At 35.9% G+C, this 19098-nt stretch overlaps 1 protein-coding gene across 1 annotated transcript in view; it reads right to left on the reverse strand.

Annotated features, from left to right (window-relative positions):
- SLC6A15 (solute carrier family 6 member 15) overlaps nucleotides 1–19098 on the reverse strand; it is a 57577-nt gene that overhangs the window by 17049 nt on the left and 21430 nt on the right. The window contains exons 2-5 of the mRNA XM_061415658.1: nucleotides 15241–15731; nucleotides 8622–8779; nucleotides 8125–8251; nucleotides 6675–6856 (exon numbers count right to left, since the gene is read on the reverse strand). Of these exons, the coding sequence (XP_061271642.1) occupies nucleotides 6675–6856; nucleotides 8125–8251; nucleotides 8622–8779; nucleotides 15241–15529 (756 nt within the window). The 5' untranslated portion in view covers nucleotides 15530–15731. The remainder of the gene's footprint in view (nucleotides 1–6674; nucleotides 6857–8124; nucleotides 8252–8621; nucleotides 8780–15240; nucleotides 15732–19098) is intronic.

The following is a 19098-nucleotide window of genomic DNA, read 5'->3' on the forward strand; positions in this document are numbered from 1 at the left end:
AAAAGTCCTTTTTAAAAAAAAAAAATTAAGCAAAGTTCCATCATAATTCTATAAACCTTCTAGACAGTGGTCCCTGTTAAGGCTCCTACAGAACTTGAATAATAAAGGTTTTACTTTCCACCTCAGAAGTCTTCATCATTAAACAAATGTTATCATAGAAAAGCAACTGTCTTCACCAGACATGTGCCACCTCCTTGACACCTCCACGTGGTTCCTAAAACCCTGGGTTCCGCCCAAAGCTGTCCCTACCACCCAACAGTCGTTAAGGTCAAACATCCAGAAGTTCTGCATGGTTTCTAATTTCCTGGCTTCCAGACTCCCACCCGGGCTATCTCACTCCCTGCTTACATGCTCTCCTGAAATCTCTAATACAGTAGAAACAAAAGGCAAATGGCTCTGTCCTGCAAAGCCTTACACCAGGCTGCCTACCTGCCTGCCCTCCCACTCCTCCCTGAGCTCCAGCCCTGAGGGAAACCAAGCTCTCAGCTTCATCTTTGCAAATCTTCATAGAACACTCAGAATAAGACTTTTTTTCCCAACCAATAGGCCCCCAAATGCCCTTCCCTATGTCCCATGAACCTTCAATGATATTATTTTTATTTGGTTTGACAGCACTTAACACTGCGGAAATTGTCATCTGTGTTTACTTGTTAATTTTCAGTCTCCCTTACTGAAATATAAGCTCTGTGAATGCAAGGACCTTTTCTCTCTTGCTCACTACCAAATTCCAAACATCTAACAGAATGGTTAACACATATTAGGTATATGATATGTATCTGTGGGGGAAGGAATAGAGGGAAGGTGAGAAGAATGGAGGAAAAAAAGTGAAAAACTGCCATAGCAGAGGATAACTCAGGCAGGTCAGAGATACTGAATCCTATAATAATTGTAGACAGACAACAGAGAAGTCAGCACAATAATTTGCACTTCTATTCTGTATACTTTGTAACTGTATTTCAGTATTATTAAAAATATTACAAACAAAATCTCTGCATAATTAGGAAACTATATTTCTCTAAAAGTAATTATATTCTAATTTAATTATAAAGAAATATAATTTTTCAATCAATTCAAATGGCCTAAATTTTAAATTGCATCCATTTATCCACGTTTCTTGTTTTCTAAAAATCAGAATGCTTTCAGATGGAGTGCTTTTCATTCTTTCTGCCTACTTTTACCATCCTTTATATTTGCGGGTCTACAATACCTATTCAAGTAGCCTTGGTCTCACTTGAATTGCAGCTATTCCTTTTATGATTTTTCTTTCAAATTTTGAAGCCAACTAGAAGGGTGGATTCACTTCTGCACAATAGTTTATCTTTTCTTTTTTTTTTTTTTTAACAGAACTCAAATTTGGTGCCTTTGGCAACCCACTCCGGTATTCTTGCCTGGGAAATCCCATGGACAGAGGAGTCTGGTGGGCTGCATGGGGTTACAAGAGTCGGACCTGAATGAGTGACTAAACAACAAACTGACAAGGACTCCTATTAACCTGTTTATTTCACAAGTGAAAATGAAGGTTGCACACTGCAATAATCTGGACAGTTTGGTAATGATTTTTTTTCCAATTGATATTATATAACTCGGTATATTTTTAACATAATTTCAAATTAGAAGCTAACAAAGTCAATGATTCTTCCTGGAGCTGTATTTGCCCATGCTAAACAACTCTAAATCACCAGAATATGGTTCTTTTTCCACAACTGACTCCCAATTTCATGCAAGCCCCTTTGCTTTCGTCCTCAATGACGTGTCAGTTCACTATCAGCTTCCTGCTCATTTTGCCTCTAGATTTTCCCTCCAGCTCTCCTCTCCATCTCAGAAATTCATCACCCACACTACTACCAGAATGATCTTTCTAAAGATCTGAGGGTGTTAATGAACTGCTAAAAAACCCTCAAATACTTCACACTGTTAAGTTACAGCCAGTCATTTTCCCAGTGTCCGTAAATACTTTAATACCTGCAGTCAACCTAACCTTTCAAGCCTCACCTCCCTCAGGCTACACAAACTGTATGTAAAAGTCACACAGGGTTACTGAGCAGTCTTTGGGCTTTGCACTTGCTGTTTTCCATGCCTCTGGTGTCTTCTCTCTGAAGGTGCTGGTGAACTCTTCTTCAACCATCAAACTCTAGCCCCCAGTCTACCTCCTCTGTGAAGCCCTCCCCCAAATCCTATTACTTTCAGTGGCAGCCTCTATGCTATCATGCACTTATTATTTGCAGCTCTTTACTGCATGTATTCTGCTGTAATTATCTGTCTCACCCATTCAGTTATGGGTTCTATGTGAATAAAGGTGGGGTGGCCTATTATCCTTTGCACATTCTTTGATACTCAAAAATATTGTACTTTAAGAGCCAATTCATAGGAAATTTTCCTTTCTGTACACATTCTCTAAAAAAAAGAAAACCCTCACCTTTATTCTATAGTACTTAAAAAAATGATGTACTAATTGTATGATCAGACAATTCAAGCTTCATTTATTAATTCAGCAAGTGTTTGAGTTCTTAAAGACACTCATCTGGCTTCAGTGATAAGATTCTAGCTTAGTTTCGTCCAAAAACGAACATGAGGCTCTTATGTTGGATATAACATAAAGAAAAGTGACGGTCAAGATTTTAAACATGAAAACATTTAAGCAGTATTAGGTAGGTCACACCTGAATTTTCTTCTCCTGTGAGCAGGTAAAAGAACAAAATATTTACTTATTAAATATTTACTTAATTATTTACTATCAAATTATTATTTATTTTATTAAATAAAATCTTTACTTATTAAAATATTTAATTATATTTACTTTTATTTTATTAAATACTTATTATGTAATAATACTTATTATTTATTACTTATTAAATATTTACTTATTAATATTTACTTATTGAACATTTACTTATTAAAATATTTACTTATTAAATATTTACTTATTAATTCTGATATGTAAAGATACGTCAGTATTTTACAGAGGTATCCATTTTGTGTTTTTAAACACAAATTCTTCTCATTTAATGAGTCTTGGAATACTAAAATTGCCAGTTGCATGATATTATTAAAAATAGTTTAAATTCTATCTAATTGACTATATGTAAAACGCTACCCCTCAAGTACTTTCTCATTTTTTGCATTGTTACCTGTTAATATTTTATGATTTCTTGCCTGCCTCTTCCACTAGGATGGACATTCCATGAGGACAGCTATTTTGTCTGCCTTGTCCACTGCTGCACTTCCAGAGTTAGGTCACTGCCCAGCAAAGAGTAGCGCTCAATAAACTCGAGTTCAGTGAGTACATGAATGACTCAAGTATTTTTCTTAAGAACTGGGAACTAAAACAATGAAATATGTTTCTTTGGCTGGTTTTAACACTCCCTGGGCCTTAAAAGTGCTTCCCTTGTGGCTCAGCTAGTAAAGAATCTGCCTGCAATGTGGGAGACCTGGGTTTGATCCCTGGGTTGGAAAGATCCCCTGGAGAAGGCAAAGGCTACCCACTCCAGTATTCTGGCCTGGAGAATTCCAAAACTGACCTGCCTTTCACAGCAAGGACATTCAATAAAAGAGATAAGCTTACAAATCAAAATGTTACATGAAAATACTTTCGTTCTACTCAACTATGGAAAAACAGTAAACATATGAAATCATTTAGTTATTTTTCTCTTTTTTTATATTAAAATGTTTTAACACACCTTCAGACAGTCATCCTTTCTGAGGCCTTCATAGCCCAGTTCTAGCTCTGCTACTTACCAGTTGTTTAATTCTATTTATTCTTCCTAAGCTTAACTTTGCAGTCAAATGGGGATATGAACATGTAAATCATCTGGCTGATAGAAAGATTAAACAAGCTAATGTATGCAGAGTGTTTACTTGGCACATTAGTAGTACTGATAGCAAAGCAGTACCAGTGGAAGACATTACCTTTAAATATAAAGAAAGCCTGGAGCTTCTCATTTCTATCCATCTCCCTGGAGGCAGGCATCCCCTTCACAGAGGATCCAACAAAGGACATGCAGCCATACAACGTCCACTGGACCACCTTCGCTAGTGTGAGTCTCTACCACTGCAGACAACTAATTTCATTGTTAGCAGGCTTGATTCCCGAAAGATCTTCCTTTCGGTGAAGAGTCACCACCACCCCACCACTCTCCATGATCCCCAGGATTTGACCATGTGACCACATGGGATGAGTAAGGCTTATTCCTTTTTCTTCAAATACTTGAAGATTGTGATTAAGAAGCTAAGATAACTCTTCTCCATAACAAAGGAGAAAATAAGGGTTTTGGTAAAAATCCAGTATTACAGGTGTAATTCAATTGACTTGTGCCTACCTGACCTAAAGGAGAATGAGACTGTCATATTCCTGTCTTAATTCATGCAGTTTGAAATTAGCATTCTGTGTGTGTGTGTGTGTTGGCAAAGACTTTTAGCTGCTAAATACTCTTAGTTGTTTTTTCCCCACATACTAACCTTAAACTTCATTATTCTTAAACCATATTTCTCTATACTGCATTGGTGTGTTTATTTAGAGACTTTTTTGTTTGGCAGACAAATAAAGCTTTACATATATTTCTAATAAATTTCTTATTGTATTCAGCTCATTGGTTCAGAATAAGCAAATATACATTTAGACTTTCAAAACTTTGTTCATATTACTTATAGCTTTCTCTTATCTGTGCCTACTAAATTTTCTCTTCAAAATCTCCTGAAAAGCTAGCCTCTCCCTAAGCCTTCTCATTGAAATAATAAATCACATATAGTCTAGAAATTATATTAGATTTTCTAGAAAAGTTATTTTACATAAGAAAAACATCCCAAATATGTGATAAGAAAAGTATGAGTATTTTCTTTAAATGATAAGACACATACTCAGACAAAGAAAAAATAAAATGTGGTATTAAGACTTGAGCAGGGGGATCTTTGGTCTTCCCTGGCTCACCACAGTTGGTTCTTATTCTATCAAATGACATTATCTTAGGAAGCCTATAAATGTGGTTAGATTTGGCTTAGGAATCTATTCCTTTATTTAAAACCTGACTATATTGGGGCTGTGACATTATAGAAGACACATCAAGTGGAACCAACTAATTGAACGTATTTAATCACAGAATACACTAACATTTATAAAAGACCAAAAAATACTCCGGTGTGTTATCTACCATATTCATTTCTGCAAAGGAAAATGGTAAAGAAGTTCCATTAGGAAGCGAAATGTAAAATCAGCTGTGATTTACAAGCTGTAAAAACTGTCAAACACTTCTAATTAAATATGAACCAACAAGAAGCAAAGATGAAGTAGACACACTTTGCCTAAAAGAGTTCACTATTTAGTGGGGGAAAGCTGTCACAGCAAGAGAGGGTATAGCATTGCAATTCAATAATGTGGGCGTTCGCTTCAGACAAAGCTAGGTTTGACTCCAGGTACCAACATTTACTAACCATTATTCTTTGGGCTAGTTACCTGTTTACACAAACTTGCTTTTTATCTGTAAAGCAAGTCTGAGAGTAGCAATTACTTCTTAGAGGTTTTTGTTTTGGGTTTTTTTTTTTTTTTCAGATTTAAATGGGATAAAGTATATGAAGCACTTCTCATAGTGCCTACTACAAAGTAAACATGTAAAAAAAAAAAGTAAACATGTAATAAATACTGGCATCTGTTATTGTTCTTGCTGTGATCATTGTCAAAATCATCTTCATAGTCATTTATTACCACTATTACTACTGCTGCTGCTTTTACTGCTGCTGACTGCTGCTATCTTAATACAGTTATTCCCACTCTTATTAGTATATGATGGTAAGTGGCAATATATTAACCTGGAAAGATACATGATCAGATCTATACTTGGGAAAGAGAAAACAACAGAGATGGATTGCTACAGGGCAGAGAGAAGAACCAAAATTAATTCCTGCTGTGATCCAGACAAAAGAAACAGAGACTTTTAAAACAACGGCAATGGGGAGGGGGGAATGTACTATGAAAGCAAAATAGTGAATAACAATTACTTTCCTAATACATCCTTTTAAAAAATTATCTGATTGACTTCCTAGGGTATCTAGAACTCACTTAATGTCTTTCTCAACCACAGTCTCATAAAATTTTCCATTTGCCCTGGCCACACGCCCTTTAGTCTTTTATATTACTCTACGTTTCTTGTTGAGATCATTATAACTACCTAATGTTCAGATATTTAAGAAACACTCCACAATGGACTTTTAAAATCTTGTAAGCAACTATTCCCTAGAGCACCTAGAGCAGAGAAAAAAATGATACACAAATAACATAAACAAGTTCTTTATTCTACTACATTTCCCAATTTCCATGATTGGAACTAATCAGACAACTAAAACATTAGGTTCAGCTGAATACCAGTAAAATGAAAGGACTGTTAAGTGTCGACAAAAAAATTCAAAACAGATCTTGATAGAAGAGGGAAAGATTATAAACAACTTTAGATTTCATTATAAAAAACTTACATCTTTATTTGTGTCCTTTCCTTGGTCTAAACACATTTTTTAAAAAAATACCACTTTTTACCAGTCTTTAATTAACTGCCTAGATTGAAGTGTTACTTGCAGCTTGCTCAGACAGATTTATTTATATTGGGTGGAGAGGGGCCGGGGGTGGGAATAGTTCCCAGGAATGGCGATTAGATGTTTAGCAGAAGCAGGAGGGGCTCTGACATACTAACTTTTCCAGAAGACTGAATGCCTTTGATCATAGCCAAGCACACCACAACCCAGGCAGCCAGCAAGCAGATGGTCATCTTCCAGTTTAAGCCACCACTTTCAGAAATGGAACTGGAAATATTCAGTGCTTCTCTGTACCAATAATAGGTAGTGGCGGAACTTTTTTCACATTCTGGCTCTACAACTGTAGAAAGAAAGGTAACACAATCATTTCAGACAAGAAAGAGTAACAAGGCTATTTTTTCCCCCAGTAAGCCTGTAAATCAATTCTTAACATTTCCTAGAAAAGTACTACTTTTCTTAATGCTTCTACAGAAGCATTTAAATCCACAGTGAAATCTCCTGTGAAAAAATATGAAAAAAAAAATCAACAAACACAAATCCTCTTTGATGATTATCTTGTTACACATTTCTAAAATAGGAATGTGTGAGGCTTTTATCAGGGGGCTTTTCTGATGGTTCAGCAAGTAAAGAAGCTGTCTGCAATGCAGGAGACACAGGAGATGGGGTTCCCCTGGTTAGATCCCCTGGAGGAGGAAATGGCAACCCACCCCAGTATTCTTGCCTGGAAGATCCCATGGACAGAGGAGCCTGGAGGGCTATATAGTCCAAAGTGTCACAGAGAGTCAGACAAGACTGAGCATGAAAGCACTAGCTTTTATCAAGGTGATTAAAACATATCAGTTTTATAGCCCCTTTTGCCCCCAAAATTATCTGATTGACTTCCTAGGGGGCAGAGCCATCAAAAATGCTAGCTGCTTCACATATGTGACCTTCGAAATGGACCTAGTCTCAAGTGACTTGTGCTGTAAACATAAAATACAAAGGGGTTTTTGGAGATTTAGTATGAGAAAAGCAATGTAAATTATTACATCACTATTTTACATTAAATTTATGTTAGAATATTAATATATTAGATATATTGGACTAAATAAAATATTTCAACTGTCCCTTTTTACTTTTTGTAAATATGGCGACTAAGGACATTTCAGACTACATATGTATGTTACATTCGATATTTACCGGACAGCGCTACAGAATTATTCTTTATATTCTAGGATATAAAATTAAAAGATAAGAAAAACATAGAACAACAGAACCCAAGACATAAAAACAATTTCTTCAATCTAAATTATTCTTTTTCTCCTCTTTTTTATTTTAATGCAAATGTAAGACATCAATAAAGACGAACAAAATAAAATATTGTCTAAGTTTGTAACTGAAGGCTGATAATTTTTTATCCTAACATCCTGGGGCACAATAAAATAACATAAAATAACACAATAAAATAAAGAACTAAATAAATGATGCCAAACTCTATCTTTCTGAGTATATCAAGGAAAGTTTGTTACAATCACTTCAAAAGATTTTAGAAAAAATATCTTGAAAGCTCCCAGCTTTACTAACTTTATGATCTTTAGATACAAAAACTCTACATTGTAGATATCTTACAAGTGTGTGAAGCATTTTTCACCAAAGGACACTGATCCCAAGGCAGAGGCTGCTGAAAAGATTGAGAAAAATAAAACAGACTCCAGCCAATGATGACATTGTAGTAGAGAGCCACAAAAAAGCATACCTGCAAAATAAAATAGTGTGATTACATTAAAATTCTCCTGCCCCTACCTTTGAAACAATGAGATGAGATGGATCAAACCCCACTTAATACTTAAAAAAAAAAAACTTTTTAAATTTTTATTTGAGACACATTATCTTTTCTAAAATGATGACTCTCATAGGCCGTAAGAAAACGCATTAACAAGATTGTACTACATTCACATTACAGCATATTTTGGGTATTAGTGCAAGCTCCAGGAGTGGTTTTTTTAACACATGATTAAAGAGTTGAGTTAGAGAAATACACACTCCAAGGTTGCTTTTAACTTCAGACTATATAATTACAAACCCTGTAAAAAATCATATGGCATATACCATACCAGGAAACTTACAACACAACTTGCAAATCCAATCCCTCCCAGTTGAGGGCTTATGTAATTCCACACACCAATGCTTCCTCGCCGAATTCTTTGACCCACAGAAAGTTCCAGAAAGAAAAGGGGAATACCTATTACCAGTAGTAGTATTAAATATGGCAAAAGATAGGCACCTATAGAGAGAAGAACAAATAAAATAGATTATATTTTCAACAGCCACAGTATAGAATACACTAATTCTGATTATCTCATGAAAGATGACATTTAAACTTCCATATGTATAATTATAAAAGACTTTAGAGAAAATGCAATTTCATTACTTTAAGCTTTCTGGTATCAGAAACCTGAATTTGACTGCTACCAATAGTTTCTGATAAAAAATAATTATGAAAAAAAGTAAGAATATCAATGAATAGCTTTAGTTTCATTTTACTGAAAAGGTAAAACAACTTTACTTTTTGTAAAAATAACTGATTCCTTAAAATATTTTCTCAAGTAGGTTTCAAAGGCTCCTGGAAGTCTTATTCACAAAATGTTAATGAAGTCATTTATTAAATTTTACTCAAACTCATCTAAATCATGCATTTCAAATCTGATAAATCAAAATGAATGAGATGATATGACACTAAACTGATTTTTTCCCTAAATAACAACAGGGAAGAAGAAATGCCTGCTTAGACTAAAAGAGAAGAAAAAAGAAAAAGAACATCTACCACAGACAAATGGTATTTTTTCCCATATATATGTTATAGAAAAAAGTTCACTTCGGGAAATAAGTAATTTTTGGTTTTCCAAAACTCTGTTAAGGGGTAGGTAACAACAAAATTACTGCAGATGGTGACTGCAGCCATGAAATTAAAAGACGCTTGCCCCTTGGAAGGAAAGTTATGACCAACCTAGATAGCATATTAAAAAGCAGAGACATTACTTTGCCAATAAAGGTCTGTTTAGTCAAGGCTATGGTTTTTCCAGTGGTTATGTATGGATGTGAGAGCTGGACTGTAAAGAAAGCTGAATGCCAAAGAATTGATGCTTTTGAACTGTGGTGTTGGAGAAAACACTTGAGAGTCCCTTGGACTGCAACGAGATCCAACCAGTCCAAGAGATCAGTCCTGGTTGTTCATTTAAAGAACTGATGCTAAAGCTGAAACTCCAATACTTTGGCCACCTCATGTGAAGAGCTGACTCACTGGAAAAGACCCTGATGCTGGGAGGGATTGGGGGCAGGAGGAGAAGGGGACGACAGAGGATGAGATGGCTGGATGGCATCACCCACTCGATGGACATGAGTTTAAGTAAACTCCTGGAGTTGGTGATGGACAGGGAGGCCTGGCATGCTGTGACTCATGAGGTCGCAAAGAGTCGGACACGACTGAGTGACTGAACTGAACTGAATGAACACTAATTAAAAAAAAAAAAAGATAATAGCTATTATAAAATATATGTGCTATTTTTTCATAGTAAAGTTTTCATACTTAAATATATATGCATATTATTTTATAGCTAAATCTCAAGACATATGCCCAGTGACTTAAAAATGTACTAAATCAATTGACAATGTTAATATTAGACTCTATTATTGATAAAGTCTAACAAGAAACCTGTACTCATATCTAAATGAGAATACATATGCAAATTATTCATTAGATAATCTTTAAAATGGATGTGCTAAATTCAAATTTCATATCTGGAGTTTTTTCCAACCAGATACTACCAAGTGGGGACTAATGCCCTTTTTAAAGAGGAGGCCATTCATTATATTTCTCTCATTAAAAAGAAAATGAATAATGGTATTGAATAGATTTTGGAAGCTGTTCAAATTGTTCTGGTACCTTTTCTGTTGAAGAGGTAAATATTAATGATTTTTTTTCAAGTCATTTATCTCAGTGTCTATACACCTCTTAAATAATTTCCATGTATAAGAATTTCCTTTAAAATGGTGGTTGGTAGAAAATCTCTACTCTCTTACAGCTGATTTTCAGACTTTGAGACATGAGTTGATTCTACAAAGGAGTATGTAATGTAAAGCTTCGATGTGTGAGATTATAAAACAGAATTATCAAAATTCAAACCCTAAGATGACTAACAGCATTCAGGCACTAATGACCTGAGAATGTTTCCTGAAGGACTGAAAATGCACTTTAACACCTGCATGAAATCCTGGGGTGTGAATAGGTTTACGTGTGTGTGAACAACTAGGAGAAAAAAAAAGAGAATGAATGAAGACTGGACTCATTGGGAATATTTTCTCAGGTATGTGCACATGACATGTTATTAGATACCTAGCCATTTCTTCTGACTCAAATTACTCTACAGTCGTGGAAATTAAAATAGTCCTAGTTAAAACACAACTGAGCATTTACTACTTGCCGGGCATACTTCTATCCATGTTACATGTAATCACTTATTTATTCCTTACAAGAATCCAGTGTGGTAAGCACAATTATTGGAGAAGGGAATGGCACCCCACTCCAGTACTCTTGCCTGGAAAATCCCATGGACGGAGGAGCCTGGAAGACTGCAGTCCATGGGGTCGCTAAGGGTTGGACAGGACTGAGCGACTTCACTTTCACTGTTTTCACTTTCATGCATTGGAGAAGGAAATGGCAACCCACTCCAATGTTCTTGCCTGGAGAATCCCACAGAATGGGGAGCCTGGTGGGCTGCCATCTATGGGGTCGCACAGAGTCGGATACGACTGAAGTGACTTAGCAGCAGCAGCAGCAAGCACAATTATTACCCTCATTTTACAGGTGTGGAAATGAAGCCAGAAATAGTAAGTTAACTTGTGAAAGATCACCTGTATAGTGAAGGAAAGAGCCAGGCTTCATAGTCAAATTGGCTTCAAAATCTGAGCTGGTAGTTTCTATATTATAACACTTACTAAACTTAATCAGAGCTACCCTGGTCACTCAGATGGTAAAGAATCTGCCTACAATGCGGGAGAGCTGGGTCTGATCCCTGGGTCAGGAAGATACTCTGGAGAAGGGAATGGCTACCCACTTCAGAATTCTTGCCTGGGAAATCATTTGGACAGAGGAGCCTGGCAGGCTACAGTCCATTGGGCGGCAAAGAGTCGGACATGACTGAGCAACTAACATTCTCCCTTTCACTCTCAAGCTTAAGCATTGTGCTTTAAGTAATATCTCCAGACAGATCAACATATATTGGTCTATTACTTTTTATTCTGTTATTCATAAAGTACCTCAAATGATGAATACGATTTATGCAAGTTGAGACTGTTTAAACAAATACCTAGATGCTCAAAGCTATACTGCATGCATAGTACCACCTTTTAAACTCCAACAGCCATCTCAAAATAATGAAGTCCATTGGTGTTTTATAATATCACTCTCTAGCACTTGTAATTAGAAGACAGGGGACAATTCTTGGAAGGGCATCTTGATTTTCTTTACATATAAAAGTAAGGAGCAAGAGCCATTTTTGCTAACTGATAACTAACTATGAAATCCTTTAGAGTTTTCCACCAAGACTAATACTGTATCAAATAGAAAGAAACCTGAGTTTTCAGCCAAGATAGCCTCTTCCTCAATAGTATGGTCAATAAAGTGCATAAGGCAAAAGGTTTGAAAATAAGAATTCATCTTCTGCCCATCTTGCAAATGGGATAATTTGTTGTGAAATATAAAGCAGGGTAGTACTTAGCTGCTTGTGGCTGATTTGGTAAATAATTAATCTGTGATATTAAAGACTAGCTAAGGAGCTTGCAGGTTCAGTGGAGTGATGGGTAGTGTACCACCAACTCCATGTATTGATTCTTACCTCTCAGGCAGATTTATCACACAGGCTGTGTGTGCTGGGCTAAGTTGCTTCAGTCATGTCCTACTCTTGGCAACCCCATGAACTATAACCCGCCAGACTCCTGTCCATGGGACTCTTCAAGCAAGAATACTGGAGTAGGTTGCCATTTCCTTCTCCAGGGACCTTCCCAAGCCAGGGATTGAACCCACATCTCACGTCTCCTGCACTGGCAGCCAGGTTCTTTACCACCAGCGCCGCCTGGGAAGCCATCACACGCGCTGCTGCTGCTAAGTCGCTTCAGTCGTGTCCGACTCTGTGCGACCCCATAGATGGCAGCCCACCAGGCTCCCCTGTCCCCGGGATTCTCCTACTTTTCCCCAAACCTGTTGGTCTTCCCCTGGTTGAATTAAGTAAGCAAGACATTAAATGTATTTTGTCACCTGACACCTTAGCTTTTTATCTTAGTGACTAAAAGAAACCATTTCACATGAGAATGGTTTTATTACTTCAACTGATTTATAGGTTGGTAATTAAATAAAAAATAAAATAAAACCATGTTTTTGTCCTGTCACCAAACCTATCACAAACTGGAATCAAATACCAAAATAGGCATTCTTTCCTTTATGTGCTGAAATGCCACATAGAAAACTTTTAGTATTTAAACACACTTGTTTTAACAGCTTCCATATAAGTATATAGTAAAGATAGTAAAGAAAGTAAAGCAAATATTAAAGTTATTTTAATTTCATAGCCCTATGCTCAAACTACCGCACAATTTCACTCATCTCACACACTAGTAAAGTAATGCTCAAAATTCTCCAAACCAGGCTTCAGCAATATGTGAACCGTGAACTTCCTGATGTTCAAGCTGGTTTTAGAAAAGGCAGAGGAACCAGAGATCAAATTGCCAACATCCGCTGGATCATGGAAAAAGCAATAGAGTTCCAGAAAAACATCTATTTCTGCTTTATTGACTATGCCAAAGCCTTTGACTGTATGGATCACAATAAACTGTGGGAAATTCTGAGAGAGATGGGAATACCAGACCACCTGACCTGCCACTTGAGAAATCTGTATGCAGGTCAGGAAGCAACAGATAAAACTGGACATGGAACAACAGACTGGTTCCAAATAGGAAAAGGAATACGTCAAGGCTGTATATTGTCACCCTGCTTATTTAACTTATATGCAGAGTACATCATGAAAAACGCTGGACTGGAAGAAGCACAAGCTGGAATCAAGATTGCCGGGAGAATTATCAATAACCTTAGATATGCCGATGACACCACGCTTATGGCAGAAAGTGAAGAGGAACTAAAAAGCCTCTGATGAAAGTGAAAGTGGAGAGTGGAAAAGTTGGCTTAAAGCTCAACATTCAGAAAACAAAGATCATGGCATCTGGTCCCATCACTTCATGGGAAATAGATGGGGAAACAGTGGAAATAGTGTCAGACTTTATTTTGGGGGGCTCCAAAATCACTGCAGATGGTGACTGCAGCCATGAAATTAAAAGACGCTTACTCCTTGGAAGGAAAGTTATAACCAACCTAGATAGCATATTGAAAAGCAGAGACATTACTTTGCCAACAAAGGTCCGTCTAGTCAAGGCTATGGTTTTTCCTGTGGTCATGTATGGATGTGAGAGTTGGACTGTGAAGAAGGCTGAGTGCCAAAAAATTGATGCTTTAACTGTGGTGTTGGAGAAGACTCTTGAGAGTCCCTTGGACTGCAAGGAGATCCAACCAGTCCATTCTGAAGGAGATCAGCCCTGGGATTTCTTTGGAAGGAATGATGCTAAAGCTGAAACTCCAGTAGTTTGGCCACCTCATGAGAAGAGTTGACTCATTGGAAAAGACTCTGATGCTGGGAGGGATTGGGGGCAGGAGGAGAAGGGGATGACAGAGGATAAGATGACTGGATGGCATCACTGACTCGATGGACGTGAGTCTGAGTGAACTCCGGGAGTTGGTGATGGACAGGGAGGCCTGGCGTGCTGCGATTCATGGGGTCGCAAAGAGTTGGACAGGACTGAGTGACTGAACTGAACTGAACTGAACTGAATGTTAGGTAATGTTCAGTTGGACTCAAGTGTACTATTGAGCCTGTATTCTATAGGAACTATCTATTCTTTTGTATATGTTTTTATTTTCTTGATTTTAAGACAGTTTTCACTAAATAACCCTTGCAATTATATTCACAAATACAAATAGCTAAATATGCTGATGGAGATAATTTGCTTGAAATCAAAAATGTTAATTTCTTTACAGCATCTTAAGGGTGCTGATATCTACAGATGAAGACTATCTGGTATTATATTAATTATCTGGTTAAATTCCTTCTACTGGGATCTACAAAGTTCTGGTTGGCAACCGAAGACTATAATCATTCTAAATTATATGTAACTTTGTTTCATTCAAGAATGAAACAACTTAAAACTCAGAGTTAATACATTGTGGATAGAACATTCTCTCTCTTGTTCACCAATATCTTTTGTATCAGAAACTTGAGGATTTTCTCCAAAGTGAATAACTGAGAGGAACAAGGAATGGAACACTGGTTAGAAAAGGCAGTAATTTTGAGATGTTAACAGGATCCACAGAAAGAATTTGAGACTATGACCTCAAGCAATCCTTGTGTGTTCATAGCAAGTCATCGGCTCCTATGGAAACCTAATCTGAAAACAAAGCTTAACTCACTTTCAACAAAGGCGTTTCCCTGGTTTTACAATGAAATTCATAGCTTCTAAAATACTGAGACTGCAGCAACAATGATTGCTATTTGACATAATCAACTGCAATTTACTCAGCAATGTATCACTCAAAAAAAAAAAAAAAAAAACAACACACATAAAAGGCAGAAAACAGAAACTTACCGCCCCCGTTCTTCTGACAGAGGTATGGGAACCGCCACACATTCCCTAATCCTACAGAAAATCCAACCTGGGCCAGGATATATTGTAGCTTGCTGTTCCAAGCCGGTCTTGCATCTTTGACTTCAGATCTTTCTACAACATCTGTGTCTTTCTCTTCTGGGACATCAACAATTAGTTCACTCTTCTTAAAAGCATCATCAGCTGAGTCTTCATTGGAAAGAAGGTCTTTGACAGACTCAATAACCTCATCGTCTAATTCTCTTTTTACCACCTTGCTATTCTTCGGCATTGGAAAGTGTGGGTAGTAGTAGTTTTGTTTTGTTTTTTTACTTTCCTTTTGACAAACTTCTTAATTCTTAAATTCTTAAATCAACTAAAAATATGTTAGTTGATACGAATAAAAGTTGGAGGAGGATATCAAAGAAATCTTTGATTCAAGGTGATAAAGTCTTATGGATCTTGGATCTGTTTGTTCAATATTCTGTAGGTACCTGTAAAATTTTAAGTTGAAAAAAATAATATTTAATGAGAAAAATATTTAAAATACCAAAGACTTCGTCTTCTTAGTTTTTGCGATGCAAACTCTTTCTGCATAGTATAAAATATATGCTTGTTCTTGACCTTTCAGAGCTTAATATTCACAGAAGTATAAGAATTGTAAAGTACACAAGAGCTTCACACACATTTTCTTTTAGCTAACTTCTTCCTTCTTGCAAAAATCTACTTCAGCCTCAGATATACCCCATTGCATAATGTATACTCAGTTCATTTGTAAGTAGAATTTTGAAACCTTTTCTTAATTCCTTCTTCCCTCTCTGAATAAAGTACTTATAAAATTACATAAACAATTGCATGCTATCCCTGTAAATTTGTCTTATATAGAATTTCTTCTGTTAGCATATTCATCTACTCATTCATTTGCTATTAAGGGAAAAGTTGTTAAGGGATATATTGCAGGAAGGGAAATTTCTCCTTTCCTCTCTTAAACACCCTTTGGTAGCGGATAAGTTTGTTTTCTATGTTTTTGAGCCTGTTTCTGTTTTGTATTCATTTGTGTTATTTTTCAGATTCCACATATAAGTGATATCATTTGGTATTTGTCTTTCTTTGTCTTACTTCACTAAACATAATATTCTCTAGGTCCATCCATCTTGCTACAAATGGCAATATTTTATTCTTTTTATGGCTGAGTAATATTCCTTTGTGTGTATGTGTGTGTGTGTATACACCACATCTTCATAAGCCAATTGCCTGCTGATGGGCTGCCTCCCTGTCTTAGCTATTGTAGACAGTACTGCATTGAACAGTGGGGTTTATGCATCCTTTTGAAGTAGAGTTTTCCATTTTTCCAAATATATACCTACAAGTGGAATTGCTGGATCATATGGTAGTTCTCTTTTTTAGTTTTTTAAAGGAATGTTGATACTGTTTTCCATAGTGGCTGTACAAATTCCCACCAACAGTGTATAAAAGTTCCCATTTTTCTACTCCCTCTCCAGAACTTATTTATAGACTTTTTGATGGTAGCCATTCTGACCAGTGTGAAATTATCTTTTTCAAAAGTAACTAAATGTATGAGAGTTTCTCGTCAAAACTAGATCAGGAAGCTTGAAAAATAATATCCAAAAGAATTCTGCCATTCACTGATAGAAAAAGAATGGAATTCTTTAATGGAACTGCTGTTAGGTTTACACTGAAAAAGTCCGAAAAACATTCTGTCATACTTTATCTTATAACCTTAATAAAAAGAGTACTGGGTCACCAATAGAAAAAAAAAAATTCTTTAACTTGATCATCTATTTGTCATTTTAAGATTTGGAGGTGTTTCATTGATTACAAAATTAAAATGTGTACCTCAAGGAAAAACACTAATTTAGGACTTGGTGAATAGTAAGAGAAAGACTGTGGAGAAAATTCTTGAAGAAGAAGCATTCCCCAAATATTGTGAATAATAGAAACATCTCTAGAATAAGTGAAAAACTTCTAAAGTTAACTATTTTAAAGAGGCTAACAAGGTTTGAATAAGGAAACAGTTTCATGAAGTTAGGGATTATGCCTGTTTAATTTGCATTATTTCCCTCTAAAGTTCAGTAAATATTAGTTCAATAAATGAAAACATATAATCATTGAAAAGCTGAAAAAAGCTGTTTCCAAATAATTTTTGCTGGAAGAAGACAACCTGACATAACAAAGTGCTATTTGTGAGACATAAATTGTCTAACTGTCTACATTTTTTGGATCATCCAATGATAAACCGTTGGCATAATAACTTTACTGATACAAGGATAAGGGTATTTGTTTTAATTTGACAAGTTTGGAGTTGTGTCCTAACCTTTTTACTTAGTTATATAACTTCTCACAGTTATATGACTCAATTTAGTTTCCTCAGTAAACATGTATTTGTTATTCCTTTTGCTTTTTTCCATAAAATAGAAAGGAAAGGAATGTATTGAAGTTTAAAGTACTATTATATTAAAACTCTTCTTCATAAAGAAAACAAATTTAAAAAGTATTACTCATGAGTCTCCCCCAAATCAGTTATCTCAGAATTGTATTTCTTCTAGCAGGAAAAAAAAAAAAAAAAAAGAAAACATATTTAGACACTGTTGCATGTTTTTCACATGGGCTTCCCTGGTGGCTCAGAGGGTAAAAGCATCTGCCTACAATGCAGGAGACCTGAGTTCGATCCCTGGGTCAGGAAGATCCCCTGGAGAAGGAAATGGCCCAACAGATAATCATACCAGCTTTACATAGTAAATCCTTTGGCAAAGTTTAATTTCAAAATTCCTATACAACAACCCAAAGTTCATATTTTCTATGAAAAAAATCAGTGTCTAACGGAAACACAATTTAAATGCAATTTTATATTTTAAATTCCTAAAATATACTTAACTACATATACAGATTTATAATGCAATAATCTCAGGCAAAGTTTATAAAATTTAAAACTTAAAAAGGAATATTATATATCTATTTGCATGCATTTACAGTTCCTTTTCTATTATAAGCAAAATCAAAAGTGATCGTACATTAATAATGTCACAAGTGAAATAATTTATATTCTCTTTTCTCACTGTTTCTTACCCACCTCCTTCTCTTAGGGACTGCTACAGGATAATATGGGATGGGGATCACTATAGGATAATATGGGGTGGGGTTGCAGTTAACATTGAAACTTCCACAATAACAAGTGAGGTTTTTTGGGGGGAAAGTATATCTCTTCTTCAATAGGCCATAATGTCTCCTTGGAGAATGACTTAATCTTACCAATCTCACATTCTTAATGTTTAACTCTGTCAACTATATGAACTTAAAGTATGGCCAATTACATTGTATAATAACTACAAGTATTTTGCATTATTACACATTTGGTTTCAGTTTTTTTTTTTTTTTTTGCCTTTCACCCCAAGGCCCTATATTTACTGAGTCAGAGGCATTCCTTTCTTATACAGAGGCTGCATATAGTCAAAAAATATAAATTGGGTTTCTGAGTGGAGTTATAAAAACTTAGTATATGAGACAACAATTTGTAAGTCAAATAAATTTCAAAATTTTAAGACCCAACTTTTCTGAAAGAGAAAACTTTTATGCTTGCCTGAAGAACTTAAAAGTATGGCATAGGTGAAGGTTTGAAAATATAATTGGTTATCTCCAAAAGTGTATCACTGTTGCTTCAAAACAGGAATGTCCAGGAAGGACATGAAGTAGTGAATGATAAAGTAGTGGTATCCTACAGGTCACATGAGAAGTAGGATAATCAGAATAAAGTAACTGCACAGTCTCTACCACGTTAGCATTATCCACTCCTGTGAGAGTCACCTGGCCAACAAGCTGTCAGGACTGCTCTTTGTTGGTACC

The sequence above is a fragment of the Bos javanicus genome, chromosome 5, assembly GCF_032452875.1.
Source record: "Bos javanicus breed banteng chromosome 5, ARS-OSU_banteng_1.0, whole genome shotgun sequence".
NCBI lineage: Eukaryota > Metazoa > Chordata > Mammalia > Artiodactyla > Bovidae > Bos > Bos javanicus.